The 17,466-nt window shown below is 39.4% G+C and overlaps 1 protein-coding gene across 3 annotated transcripts in view; it reads left to right on the forward strand.

Annotated features, from left to right (window-relative positions):
- The first annotated feature begins 4,556 nt into the window (after positions 1-4,556).
- Positions 4,557-17,466, forward strand: part of FMR1 (FMRP translational regulator 1) — a 48,547-nt gene continuing 35,637 nt past the window's right edge. Inside the window, exons 1-3 of one of the 3 annotated variants that reach the window (XM_034781013.1) lie at positions 4,557-4,941; positions 15,010-15,062; positions 16,622-16,715. In XM_034781013.1, coding sequence (XP_034636904.1) covers positions 4,891-4,941; positions 15,010-15,062; positions 16,622-16,715 — 198 coding nt within the window. In that variant the 5' untranslated portion in view covers positions 4,557-4,890. The remainder of the gene's footprint in view (positions 4,942-15,009; positions 15,063-16,621; positions 16,716-17,466) is intronic. The other 2 variants (XM_034781011.1, XM_034781012.1) reach the window with 2 other exon arrangements.

Below are 17,466 nucleotides of genomic sequence, written 5' to 3' on the forward strand. Positions count from 1 at the left end.
CTTTTATACAAGTAGTACAGATCCTGGCTACATGGTCCAAATACCAGTTTTATTAGTTTTGACTTTCTTTTGGCAGAGTCCTACATGTAGTAAGTAATCTCAGAGGGGATACCAGGTAAAAAGATAAGGATGGATTCACAGCATTTCTCATGCAAATAAACTCATTCACACAAAAATTCAATGTTTGCACACATGTTCATTCATGAATAGCAATATTCATACAAATAGATTCCTCCCCTCACATCTGAAAGGAAGTCACAAATTGTAGTGGAAAAGCAAATAAGAGAATAAATATGTAGTCAGATTAAATCACCAGTCAAATGCAGAAAACATGTTCACACACAAAAAATCTGTCTCCCACTACTAAGTATGAACAATTTATTCCAACTCTGTTCAAGTACAGTCAGTAATGCAACTATAAGTAAATACAAACTTCTCATTCTTGTCTTTATGGCCTGACATTTACCTGTTGCAAGTGACAGCTGAACACAAAAGTTCAGACACCCCATAAAACCTATTCCCAACTATGCATGCTTTGTTTCAGTCCATTTTTGTAAACAGACTGGCAGTATTAAAAGACAGCAATGAAAAGGATATCATATAGTTCTATATCTACTGACCTACTGCAGCTTTTTTTACACTATATTACAAGCACATACAGTAGTTTGATAAAAGACATGTCATAAGAACAGTTACTTTGAACTTGAATATTAAGGACTCCCAATGCGATGCTCTATGTAATCCTGATGTTAAGGCAACACAAAATGTGTGTGTATATATATAGGATTACCCCTAGGTCTCACTGAAAAAGAACCTTTATTTTAAAATGTCTTTATAATCTATTTTTTATTATACAATTAAAATAAGAGTTACAGCAAAGGTCAAATATTTGTCCCACTGTGCCTCATTTATGGGGCCACAAGTTGGCCTTTAGTGACAGAGGCTGATTGTTTGTCAAAGACAGAGATGAGAAAATCCGTGTGTAATGGCTACAGGCTAGCTGCTCCTCTGATCCTTCTCTGGTCTCTCAGTGCAGCTGCTTAAGTGTTAGACTTTGTACTTTTACCATTCAAGGGGTAGAATCACATGGTGTCTCTAGCCTGTTTGCCAGAAGCTTGGAATAAGCAACAGCAGATGGATCACTTGATGATTACCTGTTCTGTTCATTCCCTCTGGGGCACCTGGCACTGGCCAGTTGGAAGACAGGACACTGGGCTAGATGGACCTTTGGTCTGACCTAGTAGGGCCGTTCTTATGATTCCCAGACCAGGCCCTGAGCTACAATACACTGCATACCCAAACAGGTCCAAATGGATTCAGAAACTCGCAGTTCTTCCTTTCAGGAGCCTATAATTAGAGATTTAGTGACCCAAAAGAGCCTTAACACAGAAGTCTTGTTAATTAAATCTTAGGAATAAAGCACAGCATAAGGGGGAAAAGGATTTTATAACAAAAAAGTCTAGATGCCTGTGTATCTTACCTAGAGTCTAACCGTCCTCCTGATGGGTCTAACCTCTCACATGCTCTCTTTCAGCTCACCTGTATCGTTTGATACCCGAGAGTTACTCATAGGAAAACCAGGAACAGGCTGAGTCTCTGCATCAATGTGAATGGCCCTTGCATTGTCCCTCAGGTATTTCCTGAGAAGAGTATATCAGGATTGACTCTCCCTTCCTGAGTGCATTTCCTAACAATCCTGCTACTGAAATATTATATGCAGAGAGACAAGGTGGGTGATGTAATCTTTTATTGGACCAACTTCTGTTGGTGAGAGAGATGAGCTTACCAGAGAGTTCTTTTTAAAGTCCTTCAATATAGACAGACAGTAAACATTACAGTAACTAGGTCATGACCTAATATTCATAAGTTACAGACAATTCCAAATCCATCTCAGCATGACAAAACAAATTAGTTTAAAAAGACAAGTCCTGGTAAACATTGTTTCTCATGAGATATTAAACATTTTTACATCAAAATTTGTTTAAATCTTTTAATAAAATATTTAAATGTTGAATATCAACAACTACCCCCTGCCTGCATGCTACACTGAGTATATACACAGAAATTTGTAAACATTCATGGAAGTGTTGTGTTCAAGAACAGGCTGGTTAAGATGAAAGAGACAATGGGTGAAATCCTGGACCTACAGACATCAACAGTTTTATCACTGATTTCAAAGGGGCCAGGATTTCAATGCATGACTTTTGTGCAAAAACTTGTGAGAGAGTCAAAGTTTTGTCACAGAAGTCATAACCATGACAAACTTAAATGTTCTGGAAAAAACTCTTATCAAAATAGTTGAGGTTTTTTTCCCTCCTTTTCTTCTTGTGTTTTAGCAGAAAAAACAACAGAATGCCGCAAATAGTATGTGATCAATGTAATAAGACTGTCATAATGCTTACACTCATGCAACCTTACTTCTGGCATTTCCTAACGTTTGAGTGCTTTACATTGCAATCTTAATGTGCTTTTAGTGTGGTTTTATATAACCTATTTATAATTCACCTATATCGCCATGTTATCTGGAGGCTAATATTAATAGCTGATTTAATAATCCTTAAAAGCCTATTTTTTAAATACTAGATCCTTGTTACTATGATGGCCAAATTGCAAGCAAGTACCTTGCCCAACCTACTCTAAAATTAAGCCCACAAGCCATGTATTGCTGAAAAAAAACAAATTATTCCCTCTCTGGCTGCTGGTTCTCCCTTCTCCCCTGGATGAATGTGAATGGAGTGTCTCATTTAATATTTATAAATCAAATTTCAGGCCCTATTGTGCATGTACATCCAAAGTACAGTAGCACCTCACTTACAAACACTTGGGAATGGAGGTTGTTTGTAAGTCTGAAATGTTCGCAAAAAGAACAGGAGTACTTGTGGCACCTTGGAGACTAACAAATTTATTAGAGCATAAGCTTTCGTGGACTACAGACGAAGAAGTGGGCTGTAGTCCACGAAAGCTTATGCTCTAATAAATTTGTTAGTCTCTAAGGTGCCACAAGTACTCCTGTTCTTTTTGCGGATACAGACTAACACGGCTGCTACTCTGAAATCTGAAATGTTCGTAACTCTGAATAAAACATTAGGGTTGTTCTTTCAAAAGTTTGCAATTGAACATTGACTTAACACAGCTTTGAAACTTTACTATACAGAAGAAAAATGCTGCTTTTAATCATCTTAATTTAAATGAAACAGGCACAGAAAGTTTCCTTACCTTGTGAATTTTTTTTTAAACTTTCCCTTTTGTTAATAGCTTACACTACCGTATTGGGTTAAATGTATCTCCCTTTTTTTGAGGGGGGGAGGGGTCTCTGGTGCTGCCTGATCGTGTACTTTCGGTTCCAAATTAGGTGTGTGGTTGACTGATCAGTTCGAAACTCTGGTGTTCATAACTCTGAGGTTCTATTGTACATAATTTAAACAGCACACCCTACACTTTTAAATAAATCCTACAGCTTGTAGGAGGTAAAATCAGATACAGCACTAAGACAAGACAGAGACAGTATTTCTGTAACTCTCAAAGGAAGCCATTGAATCAAAAGGAATATTTGCAAAACATGAGATTTCTGTACTATCAAGACGGATTGTCTTGATGTAGGATTACTGAACAGCACCAAGACCATATCCCCTAAGTCACGAAGATTCCTCCAGACCATCTGTGTACAGTCAAGCTCTGTGGAAGCAACAGACATTATTTGCCTTGAACAGTCGGCATACATTTTTACCTACTATTTTGGGATGCAGTTTGTATTAAACATATCCATGTGTTGTGCTCCCAACTAACATCCAAGCAACGAGAGTGGAAATGACTTAACACCACTACCACTTTGTTCCCCAACAACGCCACCTGTATGGAACAGCGGCTCCTGACAATCCCTTGCTGATTTGATCTGCGGAACATTTTGAACTATCCCAGACGGAGAAACAGCCCCTGAGAAATGGCAGAGACCAGACTCGGGGTCCCCCCTCCATGAGGCACTGAGAGGGGGTGAAAGCCCCATCAGGGCCTTAACAGCACCTGCCAGGGTTTAATTCAGGCCAAACCGGAAGTGCGAACCCCCTTATCAGTCCACGCGCCCGAGGTGCTGCAAAGGGCCTTCTCCTAGCCCCGGGCTCCCCCGCACAGACACGGCGCTTCACCAGCCGTGCGGCTCCACAGCGACGCCTCCTTCCTCAGCCGCCATCTCCCGTTAGCCGTCCCCTCCCTCCGGGCGGCCGCATCACCAGCCGCCCTTCCCCCACGCGCCCCCCCGTCACCGGGATTTCTCTGGACTATCCCCCCGCCCCTCTCCTTCGACGCAAGGCCCCCCCGGAGAGCCGGGCCGGTCACCGAGCCGAGGGGCTCCTTTGAAAGCCATGGTAACCCGCGCCTTCCCGAGTCACAGGGCCTCCTCAGCGGGCGTTCCCATTGGCCGCCGCACACGTCGATGGCGTACCGCCATTGGGTGGCGAGGCAGTCGCTCAGGGCGCGGGCGGGGCGCCGTAGCGCCGTGAGGTTAGGTTGCTTGCCGCCGCTAGCGCGCCTGTGTGTGTGTGTGTGTGTGAGGGCGGGGTGCGGCCGGCTGGCCGTTAGGTGGCCGCGAGCGGGGTGTGTGCTCGCGCGAGTTAATTCCCCGCCCCTCCCCCCCTCCGTCGGAGCCCGTCACGTGATGTGGGTTTAATGTTTACATTCTAAGCGGGCGCCCCTCTCCCTTCTTCCCCGCGCGCCGCCGGGTGGCGACCGTTTCGCTTTCATTTCCGGCCAGGCGCGGGCGAGGAACGGAGCCGACGAGCCCCCGCCCCCACCCGTCCGGTTACGGAGCGAACCGCGGCTCCCCTCCCCCCTCCCGCCGAGCGAGAGAGGCGGTGCCGGGCCTGGGCATCCCGCACCGAGCCGCCGCGGCACAACATGGAGGAGCTGGTGGTGGAGGTGCGGGGCTCCAATGGGGCCTTCTACAAGGTACCACGCGTCCGGGCCGGGCCTCCGCGGGGGGAGCGCGGGGGGGGGGGGCTTGGGCAGGAGGCGGCGGCTCCTCCCGCCTATGAGGAAAGGAGAGAGGCCTGGGCTAGACAGCGGCCTGGGAGAGCCGGTTCCTCCCGCCCCGTACCTGAGGGGAGGGGGACGGAGGAGGGAAGCCGCCTTGGACCGAGGGAGCTCAGGGGCCCGGAGGCTTCGGGCCTATGAGACCTTCGCCCTGTGGGGGTAGGGAGGCCTGGGCTCGCCGCTCCCGGGGTGCGGGGAAGATGAAGGGGGCACGGCTGGGGCTGCTCCCCTCCTAGCGCTGCGGGGATCAGCGGCCGAGTAGAGCCTCAGCGCGAGGGGCCTACCCCGGCGAGCCCCTGCCGGGCGGGCCCCCGGAAGCTCGTTAACGGGGCATTCGGGGGGAAACCCCCCCCCCCCCCCCCCCCCCCCCCCCAGTGGCGCTGCTAATGCCGCGGCCGGGGATGCCCGTCCCGACCTGGGTTGGAGCATCCCTTGGCCTTCAGGCCTGCCCCGAGTTCCTGGAAACGTTACTGACCAATACGGCTCCCATTGAAAATGGGGTTTTGCCTATTTGATGTATACGTGGTGGCGGGTGTGTGTTGGGTGTTGGGGAGAGCCTTCACTGAGCGGGGAGACACACACACTGCCAGCTATTCCTGTTGATGGTTACAGCGGCTAGTATTGCCCCTGTTGTTACATGAAATGAGCATTGGTCAGTATACAATAGGTCATCGTTTGGGTTGTAATGGTCTGTGATCCAGAAGATTAAAAAAAACCACCAAACCATTAGTAAAACTGGGTTAGGTCCTGTTCCTATTAGAGTCAACTATAGTGGATTCAGGCCTTTGTCAAAATACAACTATCAGAGGGGTAGCCGTGTTAGTCTGAATCTGTAAAAAGCAATAGAGGGTCCTGTGGCACCTTTGAGACTCAAAGAGTGCCACAGGACCCTTTGTTGCTTTGTCAAAATATAGTTAACCATAATGGGCCTGGTCTGTTCCTGCAAGGTGCTGAGCACTCCATTCATATGGGTGTTGAATGTTCTTAGTGCCTTCAAGAATTGGGCCTAGTATTCAGTAGTGTCCTGTGTTTGTTAATAAACTGGAGATGGATAGAACTGAATAGTTCTTCACATATTATAGCATGAAAGAGGTAGGAAGGAAGCTCAGGGACCTAGATAATATTGAGTTCTAGTGATCTAAAATGATGCAAATATATACAGGTTTTTAAAAGTTCATTCTGTTTAAAATCTTTGGTTTTTTTCCTTAAAATATCTGGAGGGGGATGTTTTAATAATTGGTGCCATCTCATGTGTTTTCATAGTGAGAAGAGACTATGAGTGCTAAATAGAGCATCTGTTGGGTTTGCAGTGTTCCAGTTGAAATCCCAGATCTGTATATAGGTACCAGGAAATAAAATATTGAGCACTCACAAAAGTCCCTTTTTTCTTTTCTTTCTTTTCTTTATGGGGTTGATGATTGTTCAAAAGATAACTGAAAATATGAAGTATGGATTTTAGGAATTAAAGATGTAGGGTTTTTAAATGACTGTAGTTTTGTATCTAGTTGTGTACCAGTAATTAAATACATTATATACAGTAGGCAGGCTTTGTAGAATGAGGTCATTTAAAACATATATTCTCTCTGGTTAGTAACTGATTAAAAGTATATACTGCTGTGACAAGATTACTGAGAAGAAATAAAGCCAATTTCATGTACTTTATTTGAATGAGATCAGTGCAGAAAGTTCTCAGTTTGAGAAATATTGTAAATTTCATGATCCCTTCAATTTTTTATTTTTTTTTTACACTAGAGAAATAAAATAAAATGTGCTGGGTTACTTGATCACCTGATATATAAAAATATATATTTTTATATTACCAACATTTCTGGTCCCAGAACAAGTTAGGTGTATGATGATGAATGAAAGGTTTCGTTGGTTCATAACTTACTCTGTTCCATAAACTCAGAGTTTGTTTACTAAATGTGAATATCATTTAGTACATCCAGATTATTTTACAAACATTTCTCTTAACAGAGAATTATATTTTTCTTATAATTTAGAATTCATATAAACTCTTTAGCAAATAGGAAGGGTAAATAAGAAAGGTTTAAAATGGCAAGCAAAATGATCAACTCTGACCCAAAGGTTACTTAGAGGAAACAATACATATATTATAAATGTAGAAACCAGTTCTTAAATAGAAAGTTATTCTCAAATGTTTAAGGATTAGTATTTAACAGAAAAGTCATAGTTTATCCAATCTAGTTATAGCCTCTTTATATTACCATAATATCTGAGCCCCTTGCACTTATTGATTAATTTTACATGCTGTCCTGTCAGATGTCAGTATTATCCCTATATTACAGATGGGGAAACTGAGGCACTGAATGAACTGGCTTGCCTAACATCATGTTAAGTTTGTGATGGGCGCCAGGAACAGAACAGCTTAAACACAAGACTATCCCAATGGGAAAATAAGAAATGTATTTAAACAGCATCTTGATGGATCCCTCTAGAGTTATAATATTGTAAAACTGTTCATCATCTCATTTCATTTTATGGTATGTTAATATCTAGTGATCATCCTAAAATTAGTACTATAAAGTCACCTTAATTCACTATGATTGGAAAACCCTTAGCAAAAATACTGTAAATACATTAAATCAGGATACATGCTAATATGTATGGAGTACAAGACAAAGGATAAAGACACTTACTGGCATGAGTTAGGGAATGGCCATGTTATTTATGGTGGCAAAGCTTACAAAGAATTATTTAGGTCATTCCAAATGAAGGTCAGTAGTACCATCATATCAGTAATACCAGCTATTAGTAATACTACTTTTATGCCATATATATTAAAATAAAATGTTTTAGTAATATTCTGGAGAGCTTTTAAAAATGTTGGATATTTTTTATCCCTTTACGAAGCCAAGGTTGTTTTTAATACCAGTTGTATTAGTGGAGGGGGAGAAGGTAACTTAAAATTGGGGAAGCTTTTGTTTGTGCTGTGTCTATTACAGTGGGGCCTTGGTCTGTTTGGCATCTAATATTTACTTCAGTATACACACTGTTTAATGATCTAAAATAGGTTTTATAAATCTTACTGTCACAAATTTAAGGGCAGATACCTCATAGCTTGTCCTAGCTAGAAACGAGTACCAAATCACATTTAAAAGGTAGGATTTCCAGCTTTCAAATGGGTAAAGCTCTCTGGCCTGTTTTTTTCAGAAGTGATGAGCACTCTGAGCTCTTATTCACATTGCAATGGGAGCTGAGAGTGCCCAGCACATCTGAAATGTAGGATGCTTATTTCTAGAGATCCTTGTTGACATGAGATGTTGAACTTAGAACAGTTGCTGGTCCCAGATCTAATATTGTCACTCAGACCCGTTCAATTGTGGGTGGATGTTCCATGTTTGTGGATAGAAAGCGTTTTTTACACTACGTTGTGTGTATATTTCTTTTTCAGTGGCTGTTTTAAAGCTGTTCAGAGGTTTGTAGCTGGAGAAGAGCCTGACCCAAAACCTCAGTTTTTGAAAATCTATGAACTTTAGGCATATTTGAAATCAGCCTGACTTTTGTGGCTTGGACCTGAATCTCTTTGGAAGGTTAAAAATGTTAAGTGCTGGCTGATATGGCGTTAAGGGGCATAGTGCAGGTAAAATAGTCAAAGATGCAAGATAAATGCATTTCATCACATGGACATCACTAATATATGTGTGCTGTACAGTGTTCTTTTATTTTAAGAGAGGAATACTTAAGTACACTTACAGTTTTTGAATTTTGTGTGTTTCAGTGTGGGGCGTTATCTAATGGAAAATTTATACTAGGGAACAAATTAATCGGGTTTAACCCACTTGTTCTGCAGCCTGATATACAAAATAATTGGTGATGTTTTAATGTCCTTCCCTCTAAACATTTATTCCCTGTCAACGTACTTTAAGAAGTAAAAATTGCACTTGAGGACAGTGACAGTTTTAGAAAATTGTGTTCATTTCAGTTACATACAGAAAATATAAAGGATGCTGATAATATATCTATAGTTAATTTTTCTACAGTATATTAGAGAACTGATTTTAGTATAATATCTTAGTACTTTATATTTTCAAAGAATCGTACAAATATTAATGCCCTTTAACACCTCCACGAAGTAGGTAGATAATTTTTATTACCCTATCTACAAAATTAGGATAAGTGACTTGTTGAAGGCTGCTCCCTGAGCTATTGACAGAAATATGATTTAGAACTAAGGAGTTCTTGGCTTCCAGTTCTATGTTCAATCTTGAAAAGCATGATGCCTATCCATAAGTATTTTTCTGTAATGAATACAAATGCAGTAGAAGGCACAATACAATATACAAAGTAAGACATTCAGTAGTGTACTTGTTTCAGTTTTTTTTTAGTTTTACTGAAAATTACCAGTGTTAGGTCTTTTACTGTGTTCATAATCTTTAAATGCATTATAAAACTATTATTGCTTAATCCCATCTCCCATAATATTAGTCTCACATGTAAAATTGATACCAACATAATATGTTGATTAAAAGTGGCTAAGTTTTTCTCCTAAAGTAGGTGTGTCTTTGGGACTTCTGTTGCAAGGACCAAAGAGGTCACTTAAAAAACCACTTAGGATATACTGTGAGCATATTCAATTATTGTAATTAGATAAGAAAATGTTGTATGCAGCTGTTTAATGGGATCAATCCTGTGCAAGTGGGGTTGAAAAGCAGTCAGGATATTCCCTGAAAGACACTCCACTTCTTCCATTATCTCTTGCTGTTGATATACTATTAGCATCCTGTCAGTCTGCAATGTAGATCCATTTTTGACCTCTCCATCCACTTCCTGTCTGTGGCCAAATCTTGCCATTTCTTTTTCCATAACATTATTAAAATCTGCCCCTTTTTAAAATTTCCCAATGGTTCAATTGCTTGTCCATTGTCTCAATGACTACAGTTTTTATTTTGGATTTCTGGATATTTAACTTGTCTCCATCCATACTGCTGATGTTAAAATCATCTTTGTCATTTGTTGTTTTAATCCCGTCACATCCTGCAGAATTCCCCCCGGCTCCCCATTGTAGTTCCTTGTCCTTTCTTTCAAGGTTACATAATTCATCCCCAACAGATATCTCCAACCTTGTCTCCGTTTATGTCAATTCCCATCCCCTCCATCCTTCTAATGGTGCCAGCCTGGACATTCCCTTTGTTTCCTTCCCCTGCTGCTTCTTTGTGACTTTTTGCCATTCTGCTACTCTTATGTGGAATGCCTTTCCCAGGCTTGTTAGCCAAATTGGCTCACTTTTCTCTTTGATTCCTTTGAAGAAAAAAAAGTACTTCAGCCATCCATGAACAGCGAATTAAATGATAAATTTAACCCCCCTAACACTTAATGTAATAGTATGGTCAATATGTGCATATGCCATACTGAGTAACTGACCATTTTTCTTACTATAACCTTTATCTCTGCTCTTCTCTTTCTCTTGGACCCCTTACCCTCTTCTGATCTCCAGTTATTACATCTGATTTTACACTTTAAACTCCTTGGGACAGGTACCATATCTTTAATTGTTCATTTGCCTACTCTTGAGCACTGAAATAATAAATATATTGGTGTTTACAGTAGCATAACATTTACATTTGTAAAATGACTAATAATGAAATTTAGGCCATACTATTTGGATCACTGAAAGTAAAGCTTTATTTTGCAGAGTTTGGGAATGTTGACATATTTGAGACCTCGTAACATCACAATATGTTGCAGGGACAGGTTTTATTTATTTATTTTATTGATGTTACTAGTGTGAAGCTCAGGGATTTAATGTTATTCAGTTGCCATGATGAAAGTGCACCACATTTAAGTTTTTCATGTAGGGTAGAGTGAACAACTTTAGTTATTTATTATGCGCTTTCTGTTTTTGTGCTCTATGACAGTAAGGGCAAACCTTTCTGCTCATGAACTTCTGGAAAAAAAAAATTGATACGGCCACTAATAATGATCTAAATGTTTTTCTCATGCTCTGTTCCTCCCTCCCCTAACTTCTTTCTAAACATCATTCCTCTTGATGTTATATCTACTCCAACCTTTTATCTTCTCCCTGTTTTCCCTCATCTTAGTCTCCCTCTACCTTTAGTATGTTTCACACTCTGCTATCTGTCATGCATGTTTGCTCAGGCTAGTCTGCCATCCCTCCTTACCCATACACCTATGAGCCTGAGATATACATATCTCTGCATCTTTATATTCCAGTTTTCCCAATCCATCCCTGCAACTTATTGATCTGTGAACAGTGTGGAAACTCTCTCTGCACTGTTCTCGCAAAGCCTACCTACTCTGTTTTCAATGGGAATGGATTTTATTAGTTCCTTGCACTAGAATGCATCAGTTACTATCCTCCATGGCCCCACTGCCACTGAAATTTGGAACTAGACTTAAACTCTTCATTTTTTAACATATTAGTACATCAGTACATGTACCGTGTATATCATACTGCTGTGTTTAAGCTGACATGCATTTTAAGAAACCCTGCCATTCTGTGCTTGGGCAGAGGTTTTGTGGTCCCAGCTAAAATATTTTGTCAAGCATTTTTCTCTTTATAAGTTCTATAATACTGAAAATTAAAGAAAAAAAATTCAGACTATCATAACTTAGCTGGAGCTGCTTGTTTATGCTGTGGCAAAACCTAATTTTTAATTGAATTTATTCCCATGACTAACTCTTTTAAACCAGGTATGAACTGAATTGATTCATACCAATTCATATAATTCTCAACAGTGCTTGCTGTTGTGCAGGTACACTCAACATTTAACTTTATATCAGCTTTGGGATTAGGTGCTTTTTCCTCTGGACCATCTGATAGAGGAACAGGGGAAGACAGTGATAGACATTAGAGAGATGTGGCATCCACACATACTCTTCATGCTTCATTGGACATCACAGCAAGAGCAGTTGCATCTGGGTATTGCTCTTCATCAGTGTTCCTGGCTTAAGCATTCATGTCTCTTGGTGGAGGCTCAAGCCACATTGAAGATTTCCTTTCTGTGGAAAATTTGTATGGTAAGAAAACAGATGAGACTCTTAGAAAATAATTGATGCTAAATCCTCTGCACAATCTCTGAGTCATCTTCAGCCAAGCTAGAAAGGTTCAACAACCTCCTCTTTCTGCTACCACAGACAGTAACTATGGCAGGGGGTTACCATTCAATCTACTGGAACTTCAGACTAAAGGCTATGAGAAGAAAGGGAAAAACATCCCTCCAAAGGTTATCGTCCTAATTAGTTGCTCATGTGACCTTCACTTTTTCCAAACAAAACATTTGGTGGATTGTTTTAAGAACACAGAGCTTGTCTTCAATTTGACTACCCTTCTTTCTGTAATTCCCTTTCTAGGGCCATTTGGGCCGTTTCCTTATGGGATGTGGTGGAATTAACACATTGTTCTGGCAATTATTGAGTGTGGATAGAAGAGCCAGTTACTCTTTCTGCTACCCACCCAACCCTATCCCAGTTCACTCCATGCCATTTCCTGTATTTTTCACGGACCATGTTCAGTGCTTAGAACAGCTTCAGGAGTCCTTAAAGATGGTGAAGTGCTTAGCATTGTAAAGGGAAAGACTTCTACTCAGAGTGTTTCTTCATACTAAAAAAGACATATAGCATTCATCCTGTTATGGTTCAAAGAAAACCAAAAAGATTAATTAAGAAGTTCAAGTTCTTCCTGCTGGCACTAGCATCTGTCATTCTTACTTTTCCCCTCAAGACTAGTTTGCAGCTCTTGATTTAAGATGTATATTTTCATGATGTAATCAGATAATTTTGATAAGATTATCTTTGCTTTTGCATAGGTGACTATTACTAATAGTACATAGACCTGCTCTTTTGCCTTTCTGCAGAATTATAAGTTTATACAAAATGTTTGGTAGTAATTGCAGTATACTTCAGATGTCAAGGCATCCATGTCTGTTAATATCTAGATCAATAGCTGGTTCAGACCTGCACATGTCAAACATTTGAAAATGTGTTCACTGTTTCAGAATGGGGCAAGTCTATCCTAATATTTGTCAAGTGCATATCCTTAATTGCTGCGGCCCTGAGCTTATCATAAGCCAAGACAGAGGAAAGAGGGATATGAGATGTATGCAAAATTTGCAATACCTGCATGGGTGTATGTGAACCTAAAGTTCTGTTGTTTTAAATAAATACTATTTCTGTACCTATCTTAACATGTGTGAGACGCTGAGCTCTGATGTTAGATTTGTTTTCTGTCATGCCAGAGAAAAATATTAACTGTAATTTTGGTATGTATAGAAAGGGAGGCTTTGTAAGTGATATGGCCCAATTTTATAACCAATTTGTGTCCTTTCTGAAGGTACTTCGATATAAATAACTTTAATGCTTCCTTTAATGTTCCTTGAGTGCTTTAAAGGGTGGGCATGCTGTGAAAGGAGCTCTTTTTCACTTTGCATTGACCTCAGCTCAAAAGAGATTATTAGTTCATTGCAGGTTATTGAGTCAGTATTGAACTTCCTGCTAGACCCACGGTTGTACTCATGTACACCTATGGCGCTTCATTTTAGCAGTAGTCGCTCTTGAGGGTCTTGTTTGATACTTAGGTGCTTCTGTTCGTAAGAAAATACTTGGGAGTATTTTCTAAAAGACAAATATTGGAAGAAAAGTGAAGTTACTATGGAATCTGAAGTATAAAAGTGTCCCCTCATTTCACTAGAAGTCTCAAAATTGGGGGAAGATTAAATATTCCACATATTTGGTGTAAATAATCGTTAACGCTTTCAATGATCTAGTTTATTTTCATTTTACGGATGTGCTAAAAATACCTTTACTTCTAGTAGAACAAACTAGCATAGTCCTTTCATTCATGTCCCTTTTCCCCATCTACGCTCCTGAATACACACATGAATCAACTTCTTATATGGACACATGCAAGCAGAAAACCTATCAATTATCATAGTTTTTTGACACAATTACGTTTATTTATTTCTATTTTAGACACTTGCAAAAGTTCTTTTGTAAGCATTTAGTTAGTGGAAGAAATTTCAAAATTTCTACCCCTCTCCCTTCCACATAACCACGATTATCTGGAGGCTCTGAATAATACTATCTAACTTTTTATATAACACTTTTCATCAGTACATCTTTAAAGTGCTTTACAAAAGTGATGAGTATCAATATCATAATTTTACAGATGGGGACACGGAAACACTGTGAAGCACGGAAAGGCAGAGATACTTTCCCATGGTCACCCAGCAGGCTGGTGGTGGAGATGGGAATAGAATCCAGATTTCCTGAGTCACAGTTCAGTAGGCCCACTAAAGTCTTTTCCTTCTTATACCAAAGGAGAATCTTAGGGATGAAAAATGTACAGAGCCACCACCTTGGGAGGAAATAGAGGGAAGGATGTCCCACTTGAATTAATTTGAAAGGCAGAGTTGCTGAGCGCCAGGCAATAGGATTGAAGGGGATCTGGCTAAAGCTTGGGTGAATTGAGTATAACTGGGTCTTGTTGGTGTTACTGGAATTTGTTTTGGGGTGAAAAGAGAGATGGGGAGGGAGCTGAGAGAGCTTAGTACTGGGATATGGGGGTGGGGAATAAAAATTTGTTGGGATTTTTGATTTACGCCACAGTTCTACAGTCAGAACTACAGGAAATGTAGAATTTTAGGCAAACCTTATTAACGCAACATAACATAATGCTTTTAACATTCATACATTCTGTTTGTATTACACACTGTTCCTTTTAAGATGTGAAAAGAAAATAGTGCATGTATGATTTGAGTACTGCATAAGCATATCAATGTACTGTGTGGTGCCCATAAACCAGGGGAGTACAAAGATGTCAGCAACTTTGTCTCTATATTGCCATCTTCTAGGAAAATACTGCAAAATTAGAGAGAGCAGCTGATTTTAAAACAGACTTAATTTTTTATGTTTCAGTGGTGTCAGTGGAAAAAATAAGTTTTAAGATGGCAATATTTTTAAACTATAGGCGCTATCCATAATTGTACTATTTTTTTCATACAGGCATTTGTAAAGGATGTACATGAAGATTCAATAACAGTTGCATTTGAAAACAAGTAAGTGTACTGTTGATGTTTTTCACAATGTTTAAATCTAATACTGTGTTTATTTAATGTGTCTAACTTAGTAATACATAAATAGTGCTTTTTTTGGGTATGGGTAAAAAAAATGTAAAACATTTAAAATCTGAACGCTTATGCTATTGCTCTTCACAATAAAAACGATAGTATTTTATTTAAAAATTTTACCTAGGAAAGATGTAATAAAATAAGTTTGTTTTGTTAAAGGCAAAGGTAAACATTGCTGCATTACTAATATTATGTATTGTGTCTGGATGGCTCAAACGCAGTTCCATGAGTTCAACCAGTATCTCTTGTTAATGGAGATGTTAGACACACCAAATTATTACAGAAGTTATTCTGAGTTGATTTTAAAATATAGCAGCATCAACACTGAGGCCTATGGCAGCCTCCTTGCAAGAAATCCATGTGCTAGCCACCCCTTTCCATTTTTTTAAGAATACATGCCCTTAGAGGCATATAAAAGAGAAAATCTTTGTAATATTCTGTATTTATATATCTGTTGTTTTTTTTTAATGGAGGAAAATAATGTACACCTCTATAAACCTTCTCCAGCATATATTTGTGGTTGAGGTGACATCACTAAGTGTATGCTGGGACATTCCTTGCTAGCGTCTGTTAAAACTACGGGTGTCATAAGATCCGAGGAAAGAGAGCATTTTGAAGGGATGCTTTTAACTTGTTATACTTATGTCTGAAAAAAGAATTTACGTACTCCTCGTTCTTCATACTATCACTGTTAACTGAAATTAGAAAGAATTCTTCTTCTGTTTTTACTTTGTTCAATACTCTGTGTATAGTCAATTTTACTATTTCTCCTATAAAGTCATTCAACTTCCCCTATTAATTTGTTTGGTTCTTTCAAATAGCAACAGGGAAGTGAAAAACACATTTTTTAAAGATAAAGAAAAATGTGATTGTTAAACTATAATAAGTTATAAAATCTGAAACTTAGCTAGATTTTCAAGCTGTCTTTTTCTTTAAGCTATTGTGCTTGAATATCCATGTTAGCCTGGTTATAACATGCATACAGCACATATTTCTTAAGTTGATGAAATCTTCAATACTTTACTGCACACCTTTAAATTGTCAGTGTTATTGATATGTTCTACTTAGTAAAGTTTGTGTTATTTTTTAAATAGAAGATAGAAAAATAGAAGAATTTGGAATTTGTTTAGTATAAAAATAGAACTTCTAGGTGTTTGGCAGTATTGTAAGCAAAATACTGATTTTTGGGAAGAATTATTTTGTGGTAAGGGAACCAAAAGATTTTTCTGCTGCCTCCAGACTTCAAGAAGGTCCCTGATACAGTTTTAATACTTCTATTAGTTTTAAGATGCTTAACTACATTTTAAAAACTTTTTCTGCAACATTTCTATAGTAGATTCTGTTAGTTTAAATTTCATGATGTTTTTGTGTGAAAATGTATGGAAAGTAAAGATGTGAATTTTACAGGTAGAAAACACTTGTGGTCATCCTTTTAAAAAGAAAGTGAAAGTACCTGGGCCAGTCTATCACTGTATTTTTGTTTTCAGCTGGCAGCCAGAGAGACAAATTCCATTCCATGATGTGAGGTTTCCACCACCTGCAGGCTATAATAAAGACATAAATGAAAGTGATGAAGTAGAGGTATGTATTATGTTTTAAATAGCTGATATTCTAAAAAGGTACTAAGTAACTAGGAATAAGTACAACACTATGCCATCTGATTGATATCAGACATTAGAGAAGATAATGTTGAGTCTACTTAAGAGCTTCTTTTGACAGTTGTAAACCACATCCGTGACACTTGAGGGATTTGTATGCTATAGTTATTTCCCTGACCTCCATGGTAATGATAGCAATTGGCTTACAAACAGTGCTGTAAATTAGATCCTCATGTCTTCATTGATGAAGAAAAGTGTGTGTGTTAGTATGTTCTTGGGTTTGAATCATGTTAGCCAGAACTGTTTCAGCTGTAGTATAGACAGGGCCTATACATATAAAGTAAAACCTCAAGATAAATAAGCAACTTTGTAATATGTACTAAAAAATACCCTCGGTGCCCATTGATAACAGACCTGCCAACTTGATGGGTTTTCAGACCTTCCTATAGATCTCTGGGGGAAACCCATCTGCTTGTGATTTAGCTGTCTTCCTCACTTCCCCAGTTGATTGACTGGGAATGCAGAGTTGATTTTTGGGCAGGGGCCCCAGAAATAATTGTGTGACTGACAGAGTGAGAATTAATTGATGTGGAGCTGGGAAGCGCACATTTAATTGACCCAGGGTCAGCTCTTGGATTGCATCATTGACGTACAGCTGGGGATAGACAGATCTGTTGCTGAAGGGGCACAGAACTATTCATTTCAGGGTTTATGGGGAAACTGGAGCCATTTGC

Source organism: Trachemys scripta, chromosome 9 (assembly GCF_013100865.1).
Source record: "Trachemys scripta elegans isolate TJP31775 chromosome 9, CAS_Tse_1.0, whole genome shotgun sequence".
Classification (NCBI taxonomy): domain Eukaryota; kingdom Metazoa; phylum Chordata; order Testudines; family Emydidae; genus Trachemys; species Trachemys scripta.